The following is a 16,932-nucleotide window of genomic DNA, read 5'->3' on the forward strand; positions in this document are numbered from 1 at the left end:
TGCAACGTAGCATGAACATAAAACATAATGTGGAGTGTACAGTAAGCCCCAGTCTGTGTTTGCATCTGCATCTACTGTATGTTATGTTGCAGGCATCTTTAGGCCAGATGTCGTGAGCACAACCACAGCAGATGATGTGGGCTTAGCCCGTCCTTTAATGCACACATCCCCCCCCCCCCCCCCCTCTTTCTCTGTGATCCCTTTAAATCTCGCTGCCTTTCATTCCACACTTCACACCACAAACTGCTTTCCGGTTAGCGACCATTAACCTGAAATTTTAGCAAACATGATGTCTTAACTCGCTCTTTGACCTCTGGAGGAGTAATTTGGATGTTCTGATTCTCCTCCAGCCCAGCACTTTGCCACAGGGGACGGTGAACGTGAACGTGTGCACAGACATCTTCGACGCCGAGCCCAGGACGGGCCAGAAAAACGCCCTCTGCATCGTCACCCCGGAGCAGAAAATATTCATCCGCGGTGACAATAAAGACATCATTAATGGGTCAGGATAAAAACCTCAAAAGGGATCTCTGACACAAGTGTGTACACATGAGCAGAGAGAGAGAAGCTTTGTCGAAAACACAGGTTGACAAAAAAAAACAATAGAAAGTTTTTATTTTGAAAATTTCACACCTTAAAGTGCCCTAGTAAAGTACAATAATTAACTGGAGGGTTTCATTCTGAAAAATTGGAAACATCATTGCTTCCAATAACTAACTAGAGTCTTTTATTTTGAAAACTGGTTATATCAGTGCATCCTGATATATTTCTCTAACCCAGGGGTGTCAGACGTAAGGCTCGGGGACCAGAATCAGCCCGGCAAAGACTCCAATCTGGCCCACTGGATGGCTTTGAAATATTTGAAGGAGGGAATAAATTGTGGACTTTTAACTGCGTTTTCATACATTTTACAGCTTTTCATACCCCTCCAAAATTAAATGACAGAAAGGTTCCTGCTTTTTTTTTTCAGTTGGGGCAATGAGCTACCAGAACTTTCTTTGTAATTTTACCCATTTATTTCTAATAATTTCAGCCTGAAGAATCCTGCTGACAGATTTCTTTCATTTAGTATGTACAAAAACTGTACTGCTGAAATTGCACTTGTGATATCTCAGGGATTAAATGTGTAGTTAAACTTCTTAACAGGAGGGGAGTTTCACAGGTCCAGCCCACTTTAGGTCAAAGTGGGTTGCATGTGAGCCACACTCTAAATTGAGTTAGATGCTCTAACAAAAAAAGGGTTTCATATTCTGAAAATCTCACGTACCTCTTGTAACCAAGATAGCTTTCTATACCTTACTGGAAGCTTTTATTTTGAAACAAATGACGCTTTAAGGCATCCTCATAGTTTCCTGTAACTACGTGAACATACCTGTGTTCATCCTGATAACATCCTATAGCTAACTGGCTGGTTTTATTTGGAAACTGATGATATTTTTTATTAACGGGTCAGCGTAAAGATTCGAGGAGCATTAAGAAATGAAGGTTTCCTGCTTATGTCGTATTGTGTCTCCCTGTGTTGTCACCAGGTGGAGCGAACAGCTCGCGGTTTATCTGCGGACCAACAAACAGAATCAGAAGAAGAAACGCAAAGTCGAACCTGTGGCCAATCAGGTAGCGTTATCGTATGTTAAAGTGTCCTGTTTTTGTGTTCATGCATGTAAATATACTGATTATGAGCAAACACATTTTACACCAGAGCTTCAACACTGGTTTCATTAAGGTACAAATCATAAAGGCGCAGATTAATAAGCACCTGTCAGGAGCAGCTTAGAGGATGAAAAGCTGTTGCACCTTAAAGGAAGGGATGTTTCTGGCTGCTAATTTACTAGTTAATTTAAACGGGAGACAAAACGTGGCAAATTTTTAGCAACGTTTTTGGCGGATTTTCTGTGAAGATGCGTTCACACACCAAATGCGAAGCGTGATCAGATACAAATCTGTGCAAAGAGGCGCGTTGAAAGGCGTCACAAACGGAGGCAACGCTACGTTAGTGTGGGTTAAAAGTGTTTCAGCTTTGGCACAAAATTTGCTTTATGAGGGGTCCACGTGGTGACCAGACACCAACAAGTGTTACTGTGGCTGAAATAACTTTATTTTCATATAAAGACAGAAAAGGAGAGAGCTTGGAGAGCAGTGAGCAAAAAGGACCTCAGGGTAGGTTTTGAAGATGTGTTACTGTAACTTGATCCCAAAGGTTGGCTGTACTTTTCTTCCTCCCATTGGCTGTTAGGTATGAATATTTGTGGGTTTCAAATACAACTCCTCCCCCAAGCCCCTCCCCCTTTAAGCCAGCTTTCTTCTGATTGGCTGCCCCTTGTAAGCAGCAGATGGTTGGGGCTTCTGTCCTCACAAACTGGGGATATCCCCTGTCCATGACATCATACAGAGACAAGAGTAGAAAAAATGGAGTGCTTAAAGACGTCTGAGACGCATGAGGACGTTTAAGGTGTTTATTATTGTACAGAATTTGTCATTGTCTGTTCGCTGCTTTATAGGAAGAGCAATGAAATGAAAGAAAGCGGAGGAATTTTTTACAAAAATCACCAGTATATGTTGAATTGTCACCTGGTACCTGATTATTATTGTGTGTGTGTTTCTTTGCATAAATAAATTTACATCATAAATGAATGCAAAAAAAATGTAACAAAATATAGTTTCTAACATTTGAAACCTCAGTAAACCCTTCACTCACAGCCACGTTGGAGGGTGTGTTTGAATTTTGATGTTAAAAATGTGAATTTTTTTCTCTCTAACAAACTTCAGGAGCCCAGTCCAGCAAAGATGGCAGCGACAGATCCGAGTTTTCCATCCTCGGGGAGGGACCGTGCAGAGTCCGGCCAGTGGCAGGAAGACCAGCGGGACGAGGGACCAGATGTGACCCCCATCTGGACTGTCACTGACAGGGATCCTCCGGGCCCTGAGCGGACCCCTGCAGGTGCAGCAGGGAAAACAAAACAAACACACACATACATGGGCTCTCATGTCTATCAGCCAATCACAGCCATTTCCTGTCCTCTCACACTGTCCTAACATCCTGCAGATGTTCACACACTCGCAGCTTTCTCTTTGTACATTTCATTTAACCCTCCTCTAACCGGCCATGCCGGCTGAGCGCTCACACGTGGGAAGTTGGAGGAACGGGTTGGAGGAGTTTCTGTTTTAACAGGAAGTGGAGTTACTTGAGAGATGCGCAGGAAATCCTGTGTCTCTGACCTTCGGGCATCATAAAAGCCAAATAGCAGACGTGAGCCCTCGAAGGCCTCTTAAACGAGTCCTAATAGGCTTGATGTTCAGAACAGGGCAGGTATTTTTCCCTGCTGGAGCTTCAGGCTGCAACAAAATGGACACCAGTACCCATCTGGCATCAGGCTTATTGGTCTGGAAAGGTCCCATAATGAAGGTCTGGATTAACTCCTGCTGACTCTGGCTATAGGCTGCTTCATTAGAGAGATGCAGGTTAAACAGGATTCCCCTGCTTAACAGGGTCTCCTTTTTTAAAAAAAATTTTTTTTTATGTCTTTTGCTCATTTACTTCATTTCATGAAGTTTTTAACAGCTGGAGAACTTCTAATGTTCATCCTTGTGCACAAACTCAACAGACACATACTCAAACACAAACAGGCCCGTAGAGTCTGAGATGTAGCTCTCTGGTTTCTTACAGTTTCTCTGAGCATTGCACGGTCTGACCTTGGCGTGATTTTGCTGGGACATCCACTCCTGGGAAAACTGGCAGCTGTCTTGAATGTTTTCCACTCGTTAATCTTTCTCACTGCAGAATGATGGATTTCACATTGTTTAGAAATGGCCTTATAACCCTTCCCAGACTGAATGGCAGCAGCATTTGCTTTTCTGTCCTCGCTGATGTCTTTCCTCCTCTGCACTGGTGCTCACACTCACTGATGATCAGTTAATTAAGTGCATTTGATTAACTCGTAACTCCTGTGGAAGCAGTAAGGGTGCACTTAGTTTTTCACAGTCTTGTGAAAACTTACTTTTTCACATGCAGTTTAAATAGCGATTTCAGCTCAGTTTGATATGTAATTAATTTGTGTAAATGGTTACATTAAGACCTGTACACACTGTAGATTACAGAAAATTTACTGACTTAAAATCAGCAGGAATTTAAATCTCCTGGAAGAGACCGAGTTGAATATTAATTCTTAAAAACACTGAATTTTAACTAGATTGCTTGTTGGTGTTTTGTTCAGGTTATATTGAAAGTCTTAAATCTGCTTTTCTTCTTCTTCCGTCTTGCTTGGCTTCCTTTTCTCAGCGTTGTCGGTCTCTTTGTTTCGTAGCAGCGTGTAAACAAAATGATGAATTAGCTGTCATAAAGTAAATACAGTGCAGCTCTGTAGATGTTACCGTAGCAACTTTACAGTATTAACTCTGAATGTGGGATTATCGTCTTCACAAAGGGGGAAACGTGAACGCACCTGCACTGTCTGCCTGACTTCTTTTGTGTGTTTTTGCCAAGTGAAGCTACATGAAAGTCACAGGAAAAAAAAACACAGAAATGTGATTTTATTCAGAAGGACTACAGTGAAAAGATAATTTCCATCTGCAGTAGTGTATATTTGGTGGTGTGACTCTAATCTGGGACCTCCCCAGAGCAGCAGATGTGACACTGATTATGTCAGAAACAGCAAGAAAAGGAGGAGAAGGGGTGGGGGTGGAGGGGGGGTTGCAAAGTGGCTTGGAGGTGCAGCAGGAACTGGAGGAAATCTAACCTGCCTTATATGAGATTTACCAAGCAGATGTGTAGAAGGGTTTCAGCTGAGTGCTCAGCACTGAGATCAGCTGGCCTGACTTCTCATATCATCAGTAAATTATGAAATGTGATTTTTCAGCCCTGGAGATGTCATATCAATGTCTCTTGTACTTATGAGGACTCGAAAATGCTGGAAAATTTTAAATATGTGAAGAAGAAAGTGACAGATTTGGATCCCTTCGCGTGTACTTCGAGGGCCTGTAACTCAGGCAGTTTTCAGTTTGAAGGTAAAATCTTACGTGGCTTCACCCGATGGGCTAAAGTTATTGTAGAATAAAAATCAGCTGATTTTAAAGGATTTTCCATGATTTCCGTGATTTTTTTTTTTTCCATGATATGGCCTGTTTGCCATTACGCTGTGTTGTAGGGATTATTGCTCTGTTGTACTGATGTATTGATGACAAGCTTATAAAAACCTGTGTTTAACATTGTTTGGTCTTATTTTCTATTAAAGTCCCAAAAAGCACTGATTTTTATTTCTAAAGTGATGCAGGACTAAATAAAACACTGTTGGTGCTACCGAAGACTGCAGGAGGTCGATTTGTGCTTAAAGCAGCTTCTTGGCTGCGGTTACATGGCAAAGGGACGGCTAATTTTGTGGACTTAGACCAAGCCGTGGTTCTTCCTGCTCCCTGATGATCTAACAGTATGAAACTTTTTGTGTTTCATTTTATCTCCAGGCAGCACCTCCTCCTACCTGTGCCCGGACTCCAGGGACGCTCTGACCTCAGACGGCACTGCCAGCTTCGGCGGCTCCGCCGGCTCTTTGGACTTGGCTGCCTCTGAAAGCTCCGACACCGGCAGTAACAACGAGCTGGCTGAACCCAACAACATCCAAACATCAGCAAACAACAAGAACCAGACGCAGGACAAGAGGTTAGAACTGTACCAGCTTCCTGCTCGTTTTAAACATCCTATGAGTCAATAAATCTTCGTGTTTGGGAGCAAACAGCTTTTTGGGTAAATGGGTAAATGTGCAAGCAATTAGCACAAAGGACATCCAATGCCTCCCCCAGCATAAAGCCAAACAGGCATCACACACCGCTAAACAGCAGATCAAAGCCTCACGCTCTACCCCTCCATTAGAGATCTGACTGCTGCATTTTTATATTTAGCCAAAAGAAACCCTCCCAGTTTGTGCCCCAGCAGCGTGCGAAACGGGTCACGTGAGGAGAAATCATGTCAGCTCTTCGCTCTTGTTGCCTTTTTGGGAAACAAAAACACAAAATCCTTATCCCTTCCCCCCCAAATAAGGTCAGAAATTCCAAGACACTGGTGTAATGAGATATCCTCAGCATTGTTTCTCAGGACCTCAGCACTGTCAGTGTGCCTGCTAGTATCTCGGTTTGAGGGCACAGGGGTGTCTGAACCCACCAAAACCTCACGTTCAGGAAGGCATTAGAGTAGCCTGCCACTCAGAAAGCCTCTTCAGTGGCCTGAAAGTGAGAAGGAAGAATCAGTGCTCCGTGTTCATTTCATGTTCAGTCAGGGTTACTTTTTATGAAGATTCAAGGTTTCTGCCAGGAATGTTGTTACCTTGGTGGATTCAAGCAGGCTGGAGGGGGGCACACCATCAACCCTGTATAACACTTACTGTGAGATGCATAAACATGACCCCCCCCCCCTTTTTTTTGGGGGGGGGGGGGTGTCTGTATGGAGCTGCAAATCATGTTAAGGCCTCACAATGAAGCCTCAGTTCTGCTTATTGTGTCACACTTGTTAGCGAGCATCTTCCAGCTCGTGCAAAACTTAATTCACGCGTCCGAAGATTGAACTACCCCCGCCATAGCGGATCCGAGTGATGCGCGTCGGAGGCCGCAACACCTTCTTCATGCTAGAAGCTCTGCTCTTGTGCACGTCTGTTGGGCGAGTTCAAGAAAACGTGATGTGTGCAAACAGTTTAGACCAGCGACCTGTTCCTGTCACATGACTTTCAAGCGTGACTTCCAAAAAGATTACATGTTAGTGTAATCTTTGTGAAATAAATAAAGCAGGAGAGCAGCTGCGGATAATTATAGGTTCCTGTTAAGGAACCTGTAAGGTGGAAAAAGAATCTAATCGGCTCTTTCTGTTTTCCAGCCATGACAGGTTGGCAGAGAGGCTGCTGGGATTGGAGGCCACCAGGAAATTGCGGGAAATAGGTCTCCTGCCCGTCTCTAGGACGGGCAGGAGCGAGGCTCGTACCAGCAAACGAGAGGTAAGAGAGGTAGCTGTAGAACTGCTTCAAACTGGGATTAACGGGACACAGAACCTTCATCTGTTTTCCTTTCCCTTTAAATGAGCACAACTGTATGAATGTCCTCCTGGAGACACAGTCTGAAACGGTGCACTGTAATCAGCGATGCCCAGCTTCTTTAACCCCATCTTCAAGTGTGCTAGTTCATAACACCTGCAGACATATTTGAGGTCATACAAAGTAGTTTCCTTCAAGCACGACCCAGTACTGTGCCAACAGGAGTTTCCATTTTTCCTCGGAGCTTCCGAGTGCTTTTCCAGGTCATATCATATATCCTTGAAGACCCTAACATAAAAGATTTTTATGAGAGACTAAAATCCTTCCAGCATGTTTTCAGGTCTTCTGTGAGATTAATGGGGCGTGTCGTTCAGTTTCTGCAGGTTTCTGCATGTTTGTGGATTTATGAAACTCAATATTATACAATCATGTGAAAGAGTTTCCACAGGACTCTATGAAATCCACCCCATGATTCAGTAGCTTGTAGAACCACCTCTAGCAGGACTAACTTGATGTAATCATTTTGACTTCATCAGCCTCTCTCATCGTTGTAGAGGAATTCTGGCCCGCTCTCCTTTACAGGGTTGCCTCGGTTCATCGAGGTTTGCAGGTATTTGTTCATGCACAGCTCTCTGAAGGTCCCACCGCAGCATTTCAGTTGGGTTCACGTCCGGACTTTGACTGGATCGTTGCAGCACTTTCTTTTCTTTTTTCAGTCATTCTTGTTGGAGATTTGCTGCTGTGCTTGGGATCATTGTCCTGTTGCATGACCCAGTTTGAGCCAAGCTTTAGCTGCGGGACAGACGGCCTCACATTCGACTCTAGAATATTTTGGTACACAGACTCAGTGACTGGAAGGTGCTCAGGTCCTGTGGCTGCAAAGCAAACCCAAATCATCAGCCCTCCACCACTGAGCTGACAGTTGGCATGTTTGTTTGATATATTGAGTCTGGTTTTCTCCAAAAGCGGCACTCTGCATTCTGATTAAGCAGCTCCGCTTTGGTCTCGTCTGTCCAGGGAAGATTGTTCCAGAGGTTTTGTGGTTTGTTCAGATGCAGCTTTGCAAGCTTCAGCCGTGCTGCCATGTTTTTTTTCTTTCTCACACGACTGTGAAGTCTCAGTTATGTTACAGCAGCGTTGGCACCACATCAGACAGATTAAAGATCGTATTCTCAATGATGTTGTTGTTTGTATTGTTCTAATCTTTAAAAAAATGTGCTGCTTCATTGTTTGTCTTGTTTCATCCGTGGTATTGAAATTTGTTTTGAATTTCAAGTATTTTCCTGGGTATCGAGTTTGAAATTCCAGGATCGTGACAACCTTAGTTCACATATTGAAGAGTGCATTCTTCAAAACTAGTTTAACAGTAACATTTCCTAATAGACAATGGGACGTATTTATCTTGTGGCCTTCCTGGAAATCTTTGCCTGCTTCGGGAGGCAAAGGGAAAAATTCAGATAAAATATTTGAGTTAGATTTTGTTTCTAGTCAAACTGGGTGAAAAGTGAACCTTCGGCCTCCACTTCTTATTTGACTGTTGTCATGGTGCTCAAACTTTAAGATGTATAATAATCTAATTAATTTTTTTTTTTAATAATTTTTCGACATTTTCAGACATCCGCTTTGTTAACCTGATCCTAATTCAGGGTTTATGCAGCTGTTGCTGGAGGAAGCAGACCTGGACAGGGCAACGGTATTGCAGGACTAACAGAGAGAAACATTCACACCAAAACTAACATGCATGTCTTTTTTTTTGGGGGGGGGGGGGGGGGGGGGGGGAGACCATGCAGCCTTCAAAAACAAATATTTCAGTCCTCAAAAACACATGGATGCACAAAAAAAGTTTTCTGTTGTCCTTTTAACAATTCAGACTAATGTTTTTCAGTTGAATCATATTTAAAGTTAAAGGAAACCCCTTTAAAAACAAGACTTTTTAAGTTTGATAACTGCAGATACCTTGATAACGTACAGACAGCACTGTAAAATGATGAATGCACAGAGAAAACGAAACATTCAAAAACACAAGAAATAGAAAACGAAAGATTACAACAGAATCAGTAGAAATACTGTGATTGTTGTGTAATGTGTATCAGGCAGGTTGGTGTGCTGCTCAGCTCAGGGAGTCGGGGTTGCCTGCAGTGAACCTGATATCACATTATTAGAAAATAAACCCTCCTCTTATTTTTAACCCGGTGAGAAAAGAGCCCACAGCTAACAATAAACAACGAAATGAGAAAAATTCTCAGTGAAATCTCTTTCTGTGGTGAGCTTGTGCAGGAGCCCAGAGCTTATAATAAAAACCTGATCAAGAAAATAAAATTTTAAGTGCTTCAACGCCAGAATCTAACAATTAAAAACCTGTTTCCTGCCTGTGGTCGTTTGCTACCATATGACAGTAATAACCATGAACAGGTAATGATTAATCCTAGCGTGGGTTTGCTGTGATTCAGACCAGCCGGTGTACCCAGCCTGTATTGGGCTGAGCTGTGGGCTGGACTGGTTTGAACATGACTCAGGCAGCAGCCAGGTGTTATCCATGAACGACGTCACTCTGAGGCCGAAGCTCTGACCTGATCAAACGCTGCGCAGAGTTAGTAAATCTCCTAAATTACAGTCTGAGGCTGTTTACACACACACACTGACAGACTGACGCAAACATCACGAGGACCCATTCAAGTCTTCAGTCCACGCCAGCAATGAGAGCGTGGCGTGAAACGTGTGGACGAGTCGATCAGGTCATGTCGGGGCAAGACTTTCCTCCGGCGTGAGTGAGCGCGTGTGTCGGCAGGTGGGAGGGAGGCGGTGAATCACCGTGAGCAGAACTGGTTTCGGTCCCCTGGAGGTGCTCAGACGGCATGCTGTAATCTGCAAGATGGCATTCCTCTTTAGTTTGCAGGGACTCCGCAGAATAAACGAGTTAAATGTCAGGAGCCGAGGTGCTCGAGGAGCCGTCACGAGCCTCTCAAAGCGCTGCTGACAGGCTGAAGAAACACATGATGTCATGTATTTACTGATAAACTCAGAGGAATGAGTGCCTCCACTCCCAGTTTCCAAGCGCACATCTGTTTGTGAATGCTAGTCACTGTGTCGAGCTAGACCCCAGTGATTAAGGAGGTGAGCAAACCCCAACAGGAGTCTGTGTGACAGGATCAGCAAAACAAACACATAAACATTCCCACGGATGATACTTAAAGCGAGATCACCTGTTAAACTGGGCTTACTTTAGTAAATATCAAGAAATATTTTCAGGAAATTCTGTTTCTGAAAGGAGGGTTTAAGTAATTCAGATTCCTTCAGATGAGCCAAAGAAGCAGATTTAAAGCAAATCCATTTTAAGAAGCGAGGCCTTTAAAAGAAGCCTGTGGGCAGCATGTTGTAGAGCACAGCTGAGGCTGTTTCACAGGAGGACCGAGAACCGAGCAGCAACCTGAAGGACGGCCTGAAAAAATGAAGCCAAAAGCTTCCTTTCCTCTAACGGCCATCATGTCTGAGTGCACAAACAAGTCAATTCCAACTTTAAAACTTTACTGCAGAAATAAACACGCTTGCAGCCTGGTACAAAAAATATTTTGGATTAGGTTTCACCTCCATGACAGCTCTACAGTGTTACCACCTGGATGCTGCATTTGTTAAATATATTTTGGGGGCTTTTTAGCCTTTGTGTGATGGAACAGCTGAGAGAAGAAAGCTAGGAGACAGACCAGAGGGAAGACGTACAGTGAATGGCCTCGAGTCGCAAACCAGGCCTCTGCATATGGGTTGCTTGCTCTAACCCAGTGAGCTAAACCGGCACCCCTGGATACTGGAGCCTCGACTGACCAGGTGTCCACAGGCAGGTGGCGGCGATTGGTGTCTGGTAATTTGAGTCGACTGTGTTTGCGCTCTAGGTGCCTTTAAACTGAATGATCTGACTAATAACATGGGTTTCTTTGTGGTTGGGACCGACTGTGTTTGTGCACCGCACGTGGACAGTTTAGCTGATAACTTCCCTCTCCATCCTTTCATTCAAATATGATCACAAATGTCACAAAATCAAATTTCCAAGAGGGGTGTGATGTCACCCCACTGTCATACTGCAGGTATACCCTTCACAGCTGGGACAGGTGACTCAGAGCTGGTTAAGAAAATGGATGAATGGCTGTATAATGTCACAGGGTTGGATTGGCAAAGTTTTAACGAGTAATCCCCGTGAGCCTCAGACAGTTTCCAGGCATTTTTTTCTACTCTTGGGTGTGTATGATGTCACAGAGAGGGGATGTCCTTAATCTGGTCATCTCAGACTAACAGCCCAAAGGGGTCGGTGGCTTTAAAGTGCGAGGAGATAACACAGCGCCTTTGAAACAGAGGATGGACAGAGGGAGGATTATTTTGAGCTGTGGATGATGCAAAGCTCCTCTATTAGAGTAGATGAACATTTGGAGCTGGAAATATGCAGACTAGATCCTTCAACATCTGTAATGTTAGTACGTGTTTGATGTTTCACAGTTATGATGGCGCATTGGGACCTCTCCGTGTGGAGTTTGCATGTTCTCCCCATGTCTGCATGGGTACTCCGAGCCCCCCCCCCGCCCTGCCCCGCAGTGCAAAGACATGCATGTTATGTTAACTGGTGATTTTAACTTGGTTGTGCACAACAAGTGGCAGTTTGAGGTAGATGAACAGCTTGGAGTGAACAGAATAAAATGCTAGAAAAGTGAGTGCATTGAGTGCATTACATTATTCTGCTTCCATCAACTCTTTATGAAACATTTTATCCCTGAATTTAGTTTTAGCTCCGTTCTCAGTAAACCCTCGTTTCAGCGGCCAAAGCTGTTGCAGAAACGTTGTTAAATCAGCAGCACACAGATGGTCGTCTCAGTGGCCGCTGTTAATCTTCGATTAAACACTCTCTTATTCCAGAGGATTTACCTTTTTAAATACAGCAGCAGCATATTTGAGGCCACGTGATCATTAATGTGTCTTTGGGTGTGTTTGTTTTTCTAGCCAGGGGAAGGTCAAAAGAGCTGCTTCTTCTTCACTTCCTCCCGCTCAGCTCTGGGAGGCCCTCGCTGAACAGAGGAGTGGCTCTGTCTGCAGAAAAAAGGAAAGAGAGCGGTTCACAGTGTAGTCAGAGCGCTGTACTCCTCCGTGTGCCGAGGCTTTGGATAGATTTCAGTATAAATGCCAGAAAAAAGCACAAAGAATGCTTTGTTGTGATTAAACTGGATATTTTTTCCCCCTTAAAGTGGTTATATAAGGAAGAAGAATAAATCTTTTGAATAGCAGAGGTTCAAGTAAACCCCCCGAAAGACAGGACCCTTGTTTCACTTAATGCGGTGTAATCCAGAGTCTGATACGTGCTGTTAGAGCCGGCATGAAATCTGATCATAGCCGGCGTGCAGCAATCTCGCTCTCAGTTTCGGAGTGTCATTTTGCAAAGTAAAACAAAAGCTGCAGAGTATCGGGGATTATTTATCCTCCAAACAGTTCACTGAGGGAGAGTTTAACAGGCAGTGGAGAAAAGCCTGCTGGGCTCCCCGCAGTGCTCTGCAGCAGGCCTAATCCTCACGGCTGAGGTCTCTGCCAAGCGTCCAGACTGTCGGTTACTCTGGTTGGTGGAATGCAGCCTGCACATGCAAACGGCCTCTGTCCTGATTCAGGAAACACGTCACGTCTTCTCATTAGTGAAAACCTCATTCTGAGAGAAGTTCTTAGAAGTTTAGGTTTTAATTTGGGCTCCTTTTCTTTCTTTCTTTCTTTTTTTTGTCCTCTACAGAAACTTCAGTCATGTGGAGACTCATCCTCACTCGGTGCTCCCCCTCCCCAGAGAAGAGCCAAATCTCTGGACCGCAGGACGTCAGACACGGCCACGACGGTGAGTCACTGAGAGAAATCACTGATCTGAAGGAAGTTTCGTCCTTGAAGCTCCCAGAAGAGATGTGACGCACCAGCGCAGCTTTTTCCTGATACCGAGTAATGATCTGATACCTGGAGAAAGCTGAGGGAGAGACTGTCCGTTTACCTGTAAGGAAACATCAGGGAAAGACTCGTCTCTGCTGAGCTGCTCAGGCACGTTTAAACTCGCTTTGACCGCAGTTAAGTCAAAACCTTCTGCAAACATAGAGAGAAAAGCTGTTGGTGGAGCAGGTGTGAAATGCCTCCAACGGCCGTTAGCTTCCTCCACGCTGTGTTATCTCTTCTCCTGACCTGTGGCATGACAAACACAGTTCTATAGATCATTTGGGATCAGATGGATATCTGACTCAAACATCAATGGTGCAGGGAATCCCACCTCTTTCCCAACACTCAGAATAAGTCGTTTTTAATCTGAAACGAGCCAATCGAGGAGCGACGCTTCTTACTGATCCCAGTGCACAGACATTAGTTTTAACCTGCTTCTAGAAAACAGAACAAAACAAACATTTTATTTTAGTTTTGCAAACACAGCATCCATTACATCCATTACACAGCGCAGTGATTTTAGTTTTTTGTATATTTGTCACACTTAAATGTTTCAGATCATCCAATAAACTTTAATATTACACCAAGAAAAAAACAAATAAATGCAAAATGCAGTTTTTTAAATGATGATTTCATTTATTTAGAGAAAAAAAAAAAAAGCTGTCCAAACCTACCTGCCCTGGGGGGAAAAGCCCCCCCCCCCCCCCGGTTCTTCTGTGACCTCCTGGATGAGTACTGGATGCGCTCTGGCAGTAATTTTGGTAGGCTGTAGGGGAGCAGTTACTTTTCACACAGGGCAGGCAGGTTTGGAAATCTTTTTCCTTAATAAATGAAATCATCCTGTACAAACTGTGTTTTGTATTTACTTGGGTTATCTTTGTCTAATGTTCAGTTATCACGTAGTTCAATTCGTGCACGGCTCAGATTCTCCACTGACGGCTGTTCAGGCGTCTCTGCATCTCCTCAGGTGGTTTCTAACATCTCGAGACGTCAGAGGAAGCGGCCGGGATCCCTTTCTTCTTCGCTCTGCTTTCTTTTGTTCGTTATGTTTAAACTTTTTATTTTTATTTTCTGTACAGCCAGATTTATTAAACTTCAAGAAAGGCTGGATGGTCAAACTGGATGAAAACGAGCAGGTAAATTAAGCAGAATCTGGCTGTTTTATGCTGTGATGATGATTTAAAGGATGTTAACGACCTGTGTGAAACGTGCTCTGCTTCCCTCTAGTGGAAGAAATACTGGTTTGTGCTGTCGACTGACAGTCTGAGATACTACAAGGACTCGATCGCTGAGGAGGTGCTTTAAAATCATTTTTAATGCAGCAGAATATAAACGTCATTGAGATCATCACGATGTTTCCTTCCCCTCCTCGCAGGCTTCAGCTCTGGAAGGAGAGATCGACTTAACGAAGTGTTACAATGTGTCTGAGTACCAGGTGCAAAGAAACTACGGCTTTCAGATCCACGTAAGTCTTCACATCTACAGGTCGTGACTTCATTGCTGCCCTAAACATGAAGGTTAATCACAGGATTTGTGCCGCAGACCCTGAAGGGCGTCTTCACAGTGTCGGCAATGACCGCGGGGATACGAAAGAACTGGATCCAGGCGCTGATGAAGAACGTCCATCCGGCCAGCGCCCCTGATGTGGCCAGGTAATCAGTCCAGCTTTATTTTTGTTTGGCAGCTTTGGTCCAGACTGTTTCACAGGTGACTGAGATGAGATGAGATATAAAAGCAGAGGCCAGATTAGTGCTGCAGAAGCCTCAATGCTGATGCTCCTCACATTAAAAAATATTAATTGGAGACCCCAAACACCTTCCACCTGTTCGCCTGTAAGTAAATGCGTCCTTGCCTCAGGCACCAGTTTGTCCTCGTTTCCGAGCCCTCGCCTTCATCTCTGTTTGTTCAGCACGGAGATCTGCCGAGCACCGACCCTCAGATAATACCGGAACATCCACCGGAGGATGAAATAAATAGACTGAAAATACTCAACTCCCTGATTCATTATTGTTATTACTGTCCGTAAAGGGGAGCGAATCACCAGCGACAGGAGCAAACAGCAGTTTATGAAACCAGGTCTGAGATCACTTTAATTTTTCTGTGACGTGTTATTCGTTTACACACACAGGTTTAAATTAGCAGTTTCACTAAAATTGGGAGCCTTGTATTTTCCTAGATTGTCGTCCACTGACACGCACTGTCCCCGTCAAATAAAGAGATTGTGAATAATATGGCTTTAACTACATCACCCGGTTCTCGAAACACAGCTGTTGTGGCATGAAGAGCGACTTTATTACTTTATAGAGTTCGTTCTTCATACCACAGGTATTGCTGGAGCTTCGTGTTCTTCTCCGTGCATCATGGAAGTTTGTGAAGTTTGTTTGCTGGAAATTTCCTTTGCGTTCCTGAAGCTGACCTCCTGCTGCTGCTGCTGCTGGGAGACCAAGAGAAAGAGACTGAATACAGATTTATTTAGAAAAAATAAGCAACAGGTTACTGAACTGAAGTGGAGCATGTCCCAAAAAATGTAATTTTAATCTAATTTCTGCTTTTTTTGCATGGACAGACTGCATTAGCTCTTAGAGCCACTACCTGTTATTGTATTCAAACAAAGTGGGACATGCAGACGGGAGATTTCTTTTCAACAGGAAGTTCTCCTAAACAAAGCTTTTTGTAAGAAAAATCAAACCCGTGCGTACTTTCAGGGCCTGCCACCTGGAAAATATTCAAATTATGAAGGAAAACTTTTTCAAGGCTTCATTAAATATACTAAAGTTATTGCAAATGAAGAAAAATCAGCTGATTCTGAGCAGATCAGATTTGGTTTAAATTAAGAAGTTGTTCAGGTTAGACAGAAACAGGAAACAAGAAATAGGTAACCCTAACACTTGGACGAAGAAGTTCTTAAGTGACATTAAAATTTGTTGATGATTCTTTTTTCTAGATATTTCAGCCCTGCTCACCATATTTTATCGTCCTGTTCTCAGTTTACCTGGCCAACACGTTCCCTGCAGCCCACCTGAGGTCCTTCCCAAACCAGACGTGACTCGGGACTCTCCCTCCATTGACGGCCCCTCAGAGAGCGACCCTCACACCAAAAACAACAGTGTGACGGAAAGACGGCGAGAAGGCCGCTACAAAACCTTCGACTGGGCTGAGTTCAGGCCTCAGAGCAAGCCGGCAGCGGACGCCAACGCACAGAAATCTCCCTGCTCGCTGGAGCTGGGTGACGTGGAGCGAAGGAAGCGGCGCGAGGAGAGGAGGAAACGGTATGAGAAGATGCTGGGCTTCTCTCTGATAGAAAAGGAGGGCAGCGTCCGAGCACTGAGTCCGAAATCGCAGCAAAGAGTGGAGGAGGAGATAGAGGAGTGCTGGAAGCAGGTGGAGAAGACGATGTTCAGACCGGAGAGGACGGTCCCGCTATTTACCGAAGAGAGAGACACAGAGGAGGTGGAGAAGATGCTGCACAGCTACAAGAAGGCGGTGAGCAGACAGCCAAGTTTTAAAGGAAGTGATCCAAACCTGCACCTAAATATGAAGAGGTTTTCTTTTGTCTTCGATCCAAATCTCCACCGAGTCTCGTGAAATTTAGCCCTTTAGTTATCACGTAAATCCTGCTGAAACAGGAATGTTATTATAGTCATAAATACAGGCTCAAACCAAAGTCCAGAGGCTGAATACTGGGCTTGAATTAATCAGGTGCAAAGAAACATGACAAGGAATGAATGATAATGAATCCAAGTGTCTGCCTGATGTGTAAATTTAACCATAAAAACAGGTCAAAGCCCCCAAATTATTGCAGCTCCTAACTGTACAGCTTAACTGATAATGTAAATCTTTAATAGAAGAATTAATGTGATCCATTCATAAACTGTACAGGTACACCACACACAGAGGTGCCTGCTAATTAGTGCTCATTAAGTGAAGCACAAACTTTTTGAATGGCGTGTACCACACAGCCTCATTATTACTCAGATAAAACCAT

General features: G+C 44.0%; 1 protein-coding gene across 1 annotated transcript in view; it reads left to right on the top strand.

Moving 5' to 3' along the window:
- The window catches only part of LOC115784483 (myosin phosphatase Rho-interacting protein-like), a 28,657-nt gene that overhangs the window by 3,170 nt on the left and 8,555 nt on the right, over positions 1–16,932 (top strand). Inside the window, exons 4-14 of the mRNA XM_030735719.1 lie at positions 351–502; positions 1,530–1,614; positions 2,767–2,938; positions 5,455–5,650; positions 6,854–6,971; positions 12,763–12,861; positions 14,027–14,083; positions 14,175–14,243; positions 14,323–14,412; positions 14,490–14,599; positions 15,935–16,430. Of these exons, the coding sequence (XP_030591579.1) occupies positions 351–502; positions 1,530–1,614; positions 2,767–2,938; positions 5,455–5,650; positions 6,854–6,971; positions 12,763–12,861; positions 14,027–14,083; positions 14,175–14,243; positions 14,323–14,412; positions 14,490–14,599; positions 15,935–16,430 (1,644 nt within the window). The remainder of the gene's footprint in view (positions 1–350; positions 503–1,529; positions 1,615–2,766; positions 2,939–5,454; positions 5,651–6,853; positions 6,972–12,762; positions 12,862–14,026; positions 14,084–14,174; positions 14,244–14,322; positions 14,413–14,489; positions 14,600–15,934; positions 16,431–16,932) is intronic.

The sequence above is a fragment of the Archocentrus centrarchus genome, chromosome 8 (assembly GCF_007364275.1).
Source record: "Archocentrus centrarchus isolate MPI-CPG fArcCen1 chromosome 8, fArcCen1, whole genome shotgun sequence".
Taxonomy (NCBI): domain Eukaryota; kingdom Metazoa; phylum Chordata; class Actinopteri; order Cichliformes; family Cichlidae; genus Archocentrus; species Archocentrus centrarchus.